The 13,369-nt window shown below is 37.8% G+C and overlaps 1 protein-coding gene across 2 annotated transcripts; it reads left to right on the top strand.

Annotated features, from left to right (window-relative positions):
- The first annotated feature begins 2,520 nt into the window (after positions 1–2,520).
- On the top strand, positions 2,521–6,956 carry LOC132040273 (uncharacterized). Of its 2 annotated transcripts, XM_059430901.1 has the most exons (6): positions 2,521–2,781; positions 4,159–4,263; positions 4,639–4,815; positions 5,334–5,432; positions 5,515–5,760; positions 6,498–6,956. In XM_059430901.1, exons 2-6 carry the CDS (start codon positions 4,201–4,203, stop codon positions 6,795–6,797), a joined length of 885 nt encoding a protein of 294 aa, XP_059286884.1. In that variant the 5' UTR covers positions 2,521–2,781; positions 4,159–4,200; the 3' UTR covers positions 6,798–6,956. The 2 variants fall into 2 exon arrangements, with proteins under 2 accessions (XP_059286884.1, XP_059286885.1); XM_059430902.1 differs by lacking the exon at positions 2,521–2,781 and having other exon boundaries at positions 4,159–4,243.
- Positions 6,957–13,369: the final 6,413 nt, after the last annotated feature.

Here is a 13,369-nt window from a genome sequence, read left to right as displayed (position 1 = left end):
ATCAAACGAGTGGCGTATGGGGAGGGTAGGATGTGCACAAACCTTACTCCTATCATTCTGGGGGGTACAAACACTGATTCTGATAGACCCTCAGCTCAAAGGAAGTGTAATCAAACCAGCAATCAAAGATAGAAAAGAAATAGTGATAACAAAATAGCAAGTCACAACAATCAAAGTAACTACGAATCGAAGAATAATATACTATGCGAATATTAGGTAAGACTATTAGATAAAGAGAAAATGAGAAGAGGAAAGTCACAACAATCAAAGTAGCATATAGTAGTAGAATCGAAGAATAATATACTATGCAAATATTAGGTAAGACTATTAGATAAAGAGAAGATGAGAAGAGGAGACTAGCTCCCGTCTCTCCCTCATAAAAGTATTACAACGCAACTATCTATTACCGTTCTACCCTAGTCACCTAGTCCTTGACCTCTAATCTAAAATAAACAAAAGATACTTATTTTGTAGAAAAATATTTTGAAATATTTTCCTCAAACCAAAAACACCGTAAGAAAGATGAACTTTGATTCTTCACTTTTCCTCTTACTAAAAAATTGAAAATATGGTCCAAACTGCAAAGTCGGACATCTATCCACGTGCTTCAATGCACTATCGAACATCAATGTCTCACATCCATACACATGCTCCAATATACCACTTCTATCTTGTTAGTGCCTTCTCCAATTATTCTTTTTCAACTTAAGACAAATTCCTGGTCTCTAGAGATGTAGAGCATAAACAAATACTATATATTGACTTGTAGTGGAAATTGATGGAGATAGGAAGCAAAGCATTTTTTCTTCTCTTCCACAATTTCCAACTCTTTTTTGTTAGGATTTTTCTTGGATGTCATCTTGCTTTCGGCAAGTTTGGTCCAAATCCATCACTATCCTTATTTCTTTTTTATTTCCCACCCTCCCATTTTCCTTGTTCTAGAACAGTATATGAATTTCAGGCCATTCAAACGAGTAATTAAACTTGCATCATTTATTTTTCTTTTACTTTTTCGGAAGGAGTGGACCCGTAAATTAGGAAGAAAGAAAAATAAGAGAAAACTCGCATGTAAGTGAGACAAAAAATTGTAACCATTAGACTAGAGCTCCAATCTTGTCTTTATTTTTTCTTGTGTGAAAATAATTCACACCTTAAGTTTACTTTAAAATATCAACTGTTACTTCAATTTTGTACAATAGTCATTCTTTTCCTTATATCTCAATAATTGACGAGTAAGAAAATATTGAATTACCTGATAGTCCCCATTTTGGGAATGTCTAGTATCAAAGTCACTGAATGGGTAAGTCGTCAATCCCTGAATGTACTTTATTTTCTGGGTTACAGACACATATTTTACCAGAAATTTCTAATCTACCCTTATGTGGTTCATGTGGAAGCATAGACTCACACGTAAGTGATGCAGGATAAGTTGCAACTGTTAGATTGGAGCTCCAATCTTGATCTTTTTGGATAAAATCATTTAAACCCCAAAATTTTCTTTAAAAATCAAATTACTGTTTCAACTTTGAAAAATAGTCAATTATGGACAAATAATTTCACGGGAAAGAGATAAATTTGCATAAGTTGTATGAATTATAAACATCAAATCATGAGTATAATATTTGAAGGATTCAAGTGGATCATCCATCCACCACCTTGTTGGTACTTTTGGTAATTTTCCAAGCATATGAATCTGAAATTGTATCAATCGTTATTTTTTTTGCATAGTCAACAATTATGGGAACCACCAAAAAAAAAAAAAAACAATTATGACAAAATAATATGAGCAATAGTGGTCTATAGGTCAATAAAAATCGAAATTATTTATTGCAGTTTGAATATGACAATTTGACCGCTAGGTCAGTCATCCCAAGTGAGATGAAATTGTATTAACTGTTGAAAACCAAAGATCACATGATTAATCTTTGAAATTAATCTTTTCAACTAAATAAAGATAGCACAATGTTAGCATGAAAATACTCCCTCCGTCTCAATTTATGTGATATAATGATTAGGCACGAAATTTAAGAAAAAAGGAAATTTTTTTAAAACTTGTTGTCTAAAATATGTCATAGTTATTTGTGTGACTGTAAATAATTTTATTAAGGGTAAAAAGGGAAGTTTGAAATTAAATCATTTCTAAATATAGAAATGTATCATTCTTTTTGGGACAAACTAAAAAGAAAATTGTACCACATAAATTGAGACAAAAGCAGTAATAAACTTCTAAAAATAGTTCAAATATAATATATTTCTCACATAAAGGGACTATAAGCATATATTTTAATTAATTAAAAGTTATATATGTTAAGTCATATATTACAAGATCAAATCCAAATTTACCAGTAACACTGAATATTCTAAAATAGAAACATTTTACTATCATAAATTGTATTAAAAGGAGTTATTAAGATAAATATATACCAAAGGTGGAAGCTTCCCTGAAAACTCTCATCTTATAGATCTAAATGCCACGTGGCAGATGTGACTCACACCATGTTACATCCCACTATCCCAGGATCCCATTAACAACAACCATATGTTAATGTTAATTGTAACATCTGATTGTCCTTTTTCTGTTATTGCTCCACACTTGTCCTAGAATATATTCACACATCAACACATATCATATCATATATATACACATACACACATAATATATACACTCTTAACTCTGTTCTTTGTATGATCAGTGTCTGAATTTACTGATATATTTGTTTGTACTTTTAGTAGAAGTTGCATGTCATTCTTGATTAGAGGAGCTACAATTTCTAACCAAAGGTACGACCATGAATTAATTAATAGTCAATGTCTTTGATTTGACCTCTATATATAGTGTATTAAACACATCTGAAAAAATTAATTTATATATATTGTGATTGTTACAACTGGCTCTGTATTCAGTGACTTAAAATCCTGAATTCGCCATTAGTGATTATTACAATTGATGGATCTATTGATGGTTTTTTGGCTATTTATCTTTGATATGTAGATTTATATGCTAGTGATCTTGATTTGGTATATATAATAACTGTTACAATCTGGAGCCTGTTAGTTTTGTGACAAAAGTTAGGATCTTTTTGATCAGCCAAAAAAGATAGGCTAAAAAGGTAGTATCTTTCAGAATTAACCACTCTTTTGTAGGTAGATCATGGAGTGAAACAACCATAATAGCTTTATTGGTGCAGAGGGGGATGTGGAGTTGTAGCACCGGGTTCATATGAGCCTAGTACTTTCGATGGGTAGCATAAATTATTTTGTAAAGATCCCCTAAAATTGCAAATCGTATATGGGGAACCATAATTTAGAATACGGGTTTAGTACTAAGAACGTTAAAGATGGAACCAATAGATTTTAAATCCTGAATCTGCTTGTGTTGGACTTTGACCTTGTGATAGAGGCGAGACTTGAGACTGGGTGATTGTTTTAGCCTCAAAATCACCAATTGGAGAGAAAAATTAAACTGTGTTTGTAAAGAGGAAGGCTAGTCATTAATGTTGCTACAATTTGTTAATCAAACGTAGTTTCAGATTCTTGCGTGGTTCTGGTTAGACACACAAGGGCTTGTTAGTACCTTTGATTGATCCAGCCTTTACTTCGCTTAGGTAGTGAATAAATCACCTACTTCTAAAGATGCAGGTGTGCATACCATATCTGAGACTGCTAAGACAGCATACATGCCAAATATCAATCACCTACTACTAAAGATGCAGGTGTGCATACCATTTCTGAGATTGCTAAGACAGCATCCATCCCAAATATCGATATCATAGATCCAAATCATATAGAAGTGTGACATGTGGGCTCACGGAACCTAGTCAGGAGTCACGACTTTCGTATGCATTAAGTGTGACTACACAGTAGCATAGGCTTGAAAACCGAAATGCAATTCTTTTAACAGTACTTATGTGTAATTTAAAGCATAATTATAAGGGATCTCGTTTATGAAATGTATTTGGAGATAGGAAATATCGTGACTATCAAATAGAAGTTCTAGTTGATCCGTATTTCTTTATTTCAAAGTAAATCTTGTTCCCTTTTGTCTATTTCTATGGAGTTTTATATATGAAAATGTATTTGTTGACACATGGGAATTTCGATTTTTATGTTAGTGGATTGGTGAAACGCCTCACTTTGTTTATATTGGTCTTGCTGCAGTTAAATTATAAGTACTAGACACCAGTATCAATAGCATTTATCATGTTCCGCCGCAAGACCCATTCCCATTGTGATCAGGAGGCGGGTGAGGATCAACCGCACAAGGTAATCAATCGTTGAAAAGTTTAAATTTGTTTGTCGAATTTTCTGTTTCTAAGTGCGTTGAAGATAGAAACAACTTAAGCTTTTAGATGAGATGGAACCGTACCTTCAGTAAACTCTTTCTTTCAGAGCTCAATTAAATCATAATTTGTTCCCTGAGCCTATTAAAACTTTTAAATAGTTGTTGACGTTATAAAGATGGATAATTCTTTCTTAATACTGCTTATCATGAGAAAGTTTCACGGAGGATAAGGAAGTATATCTTCTTGATACTTCTGAGGGACTGTGGACGTATTCTAACGACCAAATCATCGTGTGTTTTTAACTTGCTCTAATCAGATCATATCTATGAGTGAGTGGCTGTTACTTTTATTGCAGGTTAAGGAGCTTAGAACTTCCTTGGCGTCACTATCAGGACGCAGCTTACAGTACTGCAATGATGCATGTTTAAGGAGATACCTCGAAGCGCGAAACTGGAACGTTGATAAATCAAAGAAGATGTTGGAAGACTCCTTAAAATGGAGGTCAAGTTTCAAGCCTGAAGAGATCCGTTGGGTAAGAAAAGAGACGAATTTGTATGTTGTGGTTATCTTCTTGTTGACAAGTAACACGTTGTGGTTATAAGAGTTAGCTTGCGATAACTTATTTTTGATGTCATGAATTGCTAAATGTAGAGAATTTCTAGTGTTAGAGACACTAAATGTTTTTATAAGATTAGACTCAGATGGGCTTATATAGTGCAATAAATCATTGTTGGACTGAGGCGTAGTTGTTATGAACTAGAAAAAAGTACTGCATGATAAACAGTTGGTTGTTATTTTGCATACATGAAAGATTTGATATTTTTGTGATTGTTGTCTTTATTTCTATTTACCAACGATTCATTTGTCATAATTATTAATATCTTGTCGCTACTAGATGATTCTTTTTATTTTTTATTTTTTTTTTAAATAAAATAAAATATGCATGTATATCTTTGAGTGTTCTGCCTTTCCATCTGCAGACATCTGTAGATTTTTATGTCCCTAAAAGTATTTTTGCATCTGCTGAACGTATAATTTGCAATTTGTCAGCATGAAGTTGCAGTTGAAGGTGAGACCGGGAAGGCTTTTAGAGCAAATTTCCGTGACCGCGATGGCAGGACCGTTCTTATCTTGAGACCAGGAATGCAGGTGATAGTCTTCAAAGTTTGTTTTATGGTAATTGGTATAAAATTTTGAATCGGTTGTCATAATTCTCACTTATATTTTTCAGAACACGACATCACTAGACAACCAGATGAGGCATTTGGTGTATCTGATAGAGAATGCAATTCTTAATCTTCCACAAGGCCAAGAGCAAATGTCATGGTTGATAGACTTCACAGGATGGTCTTTAACCAATAATGTTCCCATCAAATCTGCTCGTGAGACGGTCAATATTTTGCAGAATCACTATCCTGAAAGACTTGCTATAGCATTTCTGTACAACCCTCCGCGAATTTTTGAAGCATTTTGGAAGGTTTGATCTGAATCTTTTCGTTTTCTTTCACCTCTTACCTTTTACTTGACCAAACAAAAACCAAACAAAATTTCAGTTCTTCTTTCTGATCAGTTATTTCAAGTGTTCTAACCTTGCTGATTGTATTGTGTTACTATTTTAAAGGCCAATGCTTACATTTTAGATCGCAGTATATATACACATTTATATGAAATGATTCTCCTTGGGTGAAGATCAACCTAATAGTCTATTTGGCCAAGCTTTCCGAATTTGTTTGTTTTTGAAAGTGTTTTTAAAAAAAGTACTTTTGCAGAATAACAATTTGTATTTGGCTAATCAATTTGAAAAGCACTTTTGCTAATATTGAGCAAAAGTGTTTATGCGGAAATTCTACTTTATTTGGCAGAATTCTAAAAGTGCTTATGCGGAAATGTTACTTTATTTGGCTTCTGAAAAACAGTTTCTGCTACTACTCAAAAGTATCAACCACATCCCCAGTTACTTCATCTATCCTTTTATTTGAAAAAAAGGCATCCCACAGACAAAGCATCCCACGTTCACGTAGGGCCCACGAAAGGGCTGCACACCAAAAAGTGTGACATGTGGGTAGCCAACTCGGACGCAAACATCGGCAACCGATTCCACCACACGAACCGGCGAAACCTATACGTCACACGGAGATAACTTTACTATTGTTCCAAAGCCTTCCCTTCATCTTTCCTTATATATATGCTGATTTGTTTTCCTTCTTGTTCCAGATAGTCAAATATTTTCTGGACCCCAAAACAATGCAGAAGGTCAAATTTGTTTATCCAAAGAACAAGGACAGTGTAGAACTGATGAGGTCATACTTTGACATGGATAATTTACCAACTGAATTTGGAGGAAAAGCAAATTTAAAATATGATCATGAGGAATTCTCAAGGCAAATGGCTCAAGATGATGTGAAAGTTGCCAAGTTTTGGAGTTTTGACAAACACCACACTGAAACTAATGGCTATTCTGCAGCAGAAGCTACTCCAAAAACTGAATGTCTTGCTCAACCAGTCGTAGTATAGAACTTTAGATGCTTTGCTAGAGTACCACCTTCTATTCTTCTATGCATGAGTCTAAATAAATGACAACAAATGTAAGATCATAAGATGTTCATTTAAAGAATAGGCAATAAACGCTAGGCGATTTCTTCCTATTTATTTAAATCTTGGTTAACTGAGTTACATGGTACCCTATGCTGATAGAATACAGCAAATAAATAGTGGGATGGATTAGTCGGAGTGTGGGCAATCCGGACACAACCGTAATAAGAAAAAGCATAGGATGTCCCTTCCAATTTATTTAAGCCTTGGATGACGGAATTACATGATACTTGCATTGGTTGGTAGGTGGTAGCAAGTAATTGGTAAGGTGGATTAGTCGTATGCACAATTCGGACACATCCGTAATAGAAAAAGTAAAAAAATGTCCACTTATTCAAGACCTACTTCTTATTAGCCCTCCATCCTAGATGGTTCAGTTGCGCGCGGTGCAACAAATTGATTGAAAACTATGATGGGGTCGAATAAATCTTGTTGTTTGTATTAATATGTATTGCATGACTGAAAGGAAGGTCGGTCTGCCGGAGGATCCTTTTAGATAGATGACTCGTTGGGCAATCACATGCACAGAGGGACTTCTTTAGGGAGAAAGACTTGAATAAATTTGTTGTTCTAAAGGAGTTTTGTAACAATTGCTTTCACTGAAAGAAATTTTGTTAAAATCAAAATTAATAAGATATTACCTTTTATTAACAATGTCAGAAGATATTAAATGGATTGACTATATTATCATTTGAAAAAAAAATGAAATTATTAGAAGAAATCGATTATAAAAAAATAAATAAAATTAACTTTGCATTTTAAAAGGCTAGAAAAATAAACATCAAAATAAATAAAAATATATGTGGAGTTTTCTTCAAAAAAAAGGTAGGGCCTCTCATTCAAGGCTGACTTTAGGCCTCAAACTTTCTTGAGCCGCCCTCAAGGCTAACTCAATAGTAGCCAGAAGCTTTTCAACCCAACTTGTAGGTTATTTGTGCCTCTTGATAAGTAAAATCAACTTGCTTAGAAGATAAAATCAAATTGCTGTAGCTTTGAATCCTAAGGTAATATCTTCTCAATCTTTCATAAATTTAACCTATTTTTGTTCATTATATGTAGTAATCACGAAAAAGAAAAAACTTGTCTAAAAGATTAGTTAACCTACCAATTCTAGAAGTAGGATGTTTGATAAGAAATAAACACTAAAAACAATAAAGTCACATGTTATACTATTAATGGTCCTGATTTCTGAATTGCATATAACCAGGGGTGGTTCAATAAAATTGGTGGCCTAAAGCTAAATCATAACAAAAAGTCTCAAGTATATTCAATAATACTAGCTCACGCACGTGCATCTCGTGCGGCGCAGGAAATATACAAATTTTCTGATTGAACATTCATCGTCGTGTAAGAGATCGTCTAGTGAAATTTTCGCCGAACCTCAGGAAATGCTAGATATAGAGAGACAACACGAGCTAGCCGCCCCGAGAGTTTATGTTACACCTTGGAAAAATCCCCCGTACATGTACAGTGAATATGATAATAGAGGACATGTCGTATGCGATGTTTTCACGAGTAGGAGAGAGTATTAGATGACCCTTAATGCGATTTTAAAGGCATACGATGCAAGGATAGGAAGTTGATAAGGAAGGCGGATCATACGTGGTGTATCGGATAAGAATTTTGAATAACGGGTCCACGATAGCATAATGATGTCTTAGAGAAGATTAATAACGCCCCTAATATTGATATTGAAGTGTTAAACAAGTTCCAAGAATGCTCCCAAGGATCGGAGATCAAACGAGACGACAAGAACGAAAATGGAATCAACGGGGCATTATACGGTCCAATCTACTGACCGTATAAATTATACCACCCGTATAATTGGCCGTATAATTGGCCAAAGAGGGGACCAGCCACTGGACCGAATGTACGCCAAGACATACGGTCCGTATAAATAGTACGGACCGTATGTTGGTCCGTAGGTTGTTGCCCGACCAGTTTTTAATACACTTGTGGGATCATTTCCTCATTTCATTTCTTTCACTCATCTTTCACTCTCCAACCCAAGAACCCTCTAGAACATTCTCCAAACACTTCAAGCACAAGAAAACCAAGGAAATCAAGGATCAACAACATCAAATTCATGAACCCGAGTGTATGAAACCCAAGTAAAGTTATCTTCCTCAAGGAAAATCAAAAGAGAGAAAATAGGTTTTGGTGCTAGAAGTGGAAACTCCACTCAAGACTTGTTCTACCACCATCCAAGGTAAGTTTCATGATCTTTTCAAGTTGTTTAAGGTATTGGAAGGTTAAGATACCCGATTTATAGAAAAGCATAGCAAATGGGTCATTCAAGAGTGAATAGTTTCATAATTGAAGGATAGTAGAATTGAATCACGAATGTTGAGCGTTGTGACACAATATGTTACAAATGACATGTAGACTAAGAGATAGGTATGAAGTATGCGAAATTATGATGGTGGGCTACAAACTATAAATGTGAGTTAATTGGAAGAAAATGGTGGATTTTTCTAAATGTACATAAATGGTGATTGTTGATTGTGATATTGTAAGTGGTATTGTGAATGTTGGGAGTTGATATAGAACATGGGAAAAGTAGTAGAAATAAAGGAAATGTCGCCCAATTTTTCCCTAGAATTAACGACGCGTTATTGTAGTTGGTTAACTAATGTTAATTCGGATTCTTTCATGAAGGTAGCGACGTGATATCAAGGGAGAACAAGCGAGAGGTAGTTAGTTAAACGACAAAGGTATGCGAGGCCGCCCTCTTTCCAAATGGCATGAATCCCATAAAGAAGCTCTTTTACTCTTCATGAGTCCATGTATTTCAAGAAGCTAAAAGCCTAGATCCGTAATGTCTATATAAGATAAGAGATATGATGTGATGATGCTACTTATCGCCTACACTCACCTCATATGTCGATTCCTTCGAGTGAGTGCGGATTGTTTATAATTGCCCATAGTAAGATCGGGAGTTCACGACCTTCCGTCGCCCCGATAGAACACGGTTAGTGCGAGTCTTCGCATGTATATATATATATGATAAGTACATTATTATGAGCATTGCATGACAAAAGCATAACATGATAAGAATATTATTACAAGTATTGTATGATGAGCATGTCATGAGCACATTACACCGCGCCTAGTTGGCCGGGCAGTCACCGCTAAGGCGGGCAGCTATACGGATACACCATGACCTTTTGGCACGGGCGTACACCACAGCGGGCGGTACGAGATGGTACCCGGACGCTGCTAATGTTATTGATTATCATACCGTTCCGATATGGACGGGCAGCTTGCATATTATGCATATATATGAGATTATGAGAAGTATGAGCAAGACAGCATGCATCATTTCTTTTATGATTGTCATTCAGATGCAGATGTTTCATATTGATGTTCGTATTATATTAACCCTGTCTTTCTCATCGTTTATGCCTCTCATACTCAAGACATTATTCGCATCGACGTCCGTTTCGGACGCCGTGTTCATGCCCACAATTGTAACGGGGAGCCGAGCTTGGACCTGCATCCAGCCCTCGATTTGGTTGAAGGCACTCCATTGTTCGGAGGTGCCTATGACTAATTCTTTTGTTGTGTATACATATATTCATTTTGGGCACGACGAGCCTTGTTCCATCCATATGTGAGTATGTCCGTGCAGGCTCGTAGATGCGCGATTAATGGTTAGATGGTCTCACGAAATGACATTGTCGTATATATTACTTGTTTTGGCAAGGCGTACCGTATATAAAGCACTTATGTTCCCATATAAATCATGATTTCCTATAATTCATGCATTAGCGAGCAGAGAGCATTAATAGAGTAGAATGAAGAATAGAATAAGCGGTGCTCGTGGGTAGCCTCGGGTACCCGTCGCGGCCCCTAGCTGGGTCGTGACAAAAAGTGGTATCGAGCCGATTCGTCTCGAGGAAGTTGTCTACGAGCCGTGTCGCTAGTAGCCCCGTTTATGCGGTGTTGCGCGCCACGCCAATAAACAAGGGGCTACAGGCACTTAGGAAAATGACCGTCTTTCTTCTTATGAAATCGTGCGACAGAGCCATATATAAGATGTGTATCTTCTCCTAATAGTGCGTTGTGATTTCGCAGATGCCAAAACTGAGCCGCTAAGGCCGCCTAAGGCAAAGCTACGACAAAGTTGCGGGGCGGAAAGAGAGCCGCCTATGAATGTTGAGGAAGGAGAGTCCCATCATGAGGCTTCACCTAGTGCCTCCACTACTCCTCCTATTACGTAAGTGGGGTTTCTATTCAGTTCCTCCCCCGAGCCGGGGTCAACAAGTGCTTTCAGGCTATTAACCTATTGACACAATTGGTTGCCGCCTGTGCACAAAGGCAAAATGCGGGCCGAGTGATCGTTCATCTAGTACGAGAGCCCGTGATTTCATGGCCCTAAACCCCGAATTCTTTGGGTCAAAGCCCAAGACCCGCAAATTTCATTGACGAAGTGTCCGGGACTTTACGGTTATTAAATAGCACGGGGACCTGTCCGTGTTCGGTTTATAGACTCGCGATGTGCGCGTGTCGTGGTACAAGAATGGATAGCAACAAGAGGGCGTGTACCCATCTCCACCCGCGTGGCAAGAGTTTGAGGATGCCTTTATTCGTCACTATCTCGCCACCCTTGAAGTTCGCCGAACTAGAGCGGACAGATTCCCCGAACCTAAAAGCAAGGGCAATGAGCGTAGGAAGTATAGTATGAGGTTCAATTCTTGCTGTGTATGCTTCGCCGTTATAGTGGCCGACATGGGAGGCAGATTTATCAATTTGTGAGTGGACTAGGGCATATATATATAAAGAATGTTTGAAGGCCCTTTGCAAGACGGGATGGACATTTCCTGTCAAAGCCCATGCCTGCATCGAGTGAACGACAAGCAACGCTCCCAAAGAAGCTCGATCGCGATAATGACCGAAAACAAGAGAACCGACGAGTCTGTGAGCGGAGCGTGTGCGAGGACCGAGACAGACGTATTCTAGGCACTCGGTCGTCGATCGACCAAAGGCGCGCCTCACTAGGTTTCCGTACAGTAGGGTTGATCGCTGCTCCCAGGCGGGACGTACGTAGCTTCGAAGGCCTCTCGATTCTCGCTTGTAGGGACCACAAGCACAGAGACCTCCCACATCACGCGTACAAACAAACGGTGACGATTCCCGGGACAATGTCGTCCGGGTTCGGATGCTTGTTATACTTGTGGGCGGTGTTGGTCATATGATGAGAGATCGCTCGCCGGCCGAGGGGTGCGGGACCCACCACAAAGTTCGGGCAGAGAGAGAGAGATGTTCGTCTTCGCATACTCGCGGGGCGCACGTACCCCCCGTACGTCGGCAGTAGTAGTGCAGAGGCAGGGGGGTATCCACTGTGAGGTGCCCGAAAGCCCGTGTATATGCACTAGCGGGTCGATGATCTTCGAGTCCTCCCGCACGTCAGCACAGTACCTCGATTATATCTCTCTCGCGACGTATATGCTCGATTGATCCGGTTCTACCTTTTCACATATTACTCCGTATATTGCCGATTGATCGTTGGCGACTCCGAGTCAATTAAACCTTTTCGAGGTATCCACTCCGGTTGGTGATCCCGACAATAGCGAGACAAGTGTATAGGGGGTTGTGTAGTGATTATATGTGATCGCCGTACAAAGGCCGATTTGATTGAATTGGAAATCATCGACTTTGACGTAATCATGGGTATGGATTGGTTGGCATTGTTGACACCCAATTTTGTCCCACCTTTCCTTCGAGATACCTATTTTTCGCTTCCAATATTTTGGGCAACTTTAAAAATAATTATTTGCGTTTTTACTATAATTATTAGCTTTATTAATACCGGCATTTCATTATCCTGTCATTATATTTTACAACTGTTACTACTACCATTATTATTATTATTATTATTTTATTACCGGCATTATCATAATTTGCATTATAATCATTTCAGCATTTTTTACCGCATTATGCACACGCATAGCATTTATTTTCGCAAAATTAAATAGCAACATTTTATTTACTGTTGACTTTCAAAATATTGCACGGCTATGACGACGTCATACAATTTTTTTTTTATATCAGATAATATTTCAACACATGTTAGCATATAATTAGTTAAAATGGGTCTTTTATTTAAATTTAGGAGCCAAGCTATTTCTCTATATTAGCCCATATTTCAATTCATCAACCCAACACTCCTTAATTTCAAACCGATGCGTTTCGATACACAGTCGACATTTTAAAGCAACAACTTAGCAGCCCATATTTTCAACCAACTCGGTCAAATAATTGCCCGACGGACCCGGCCCAATACGTAACCGGATCGAGCCCGATTTGCCTAAAACAAATGAAACCTTAGGGTTTCGTTTCGTTCTCTCGTATGCTTCTCTCTCTCCCTCTCTTCGCTCCTCGTCTCTCTCTCTCTCTTCCCCCCCCTCTCTTTTCTTCCCCCGCTCCTCCCACCCCCGGTCCCCCCCCCTATCTCTTCCCTATTCCTCCCCCCGCTCCCTTTTCTCTCCCCA

The sequence above is a fragment of the Lycium ferocissimum genome, chromosome 12 (genome assembly GCF_029784015.1).
Source record: "Lycium ferocissimum isolate CSIRO_LF1 chromosome 12, AGI_CSIRO_Lferr_CH_V1, whole genome shotgun sequence".
In the NCBI taxonomy this organism is placed as follows: domain Eukaryota; kingdom Viridiplantae; phylum Streptophyta; class Magnoliopsida; order Solanales; family Solanaceae; genus Lycium; species Lycium ferocissimum.
This window is presented reverse-complemented; position numbering and strand designations above follow the sequence as displayed.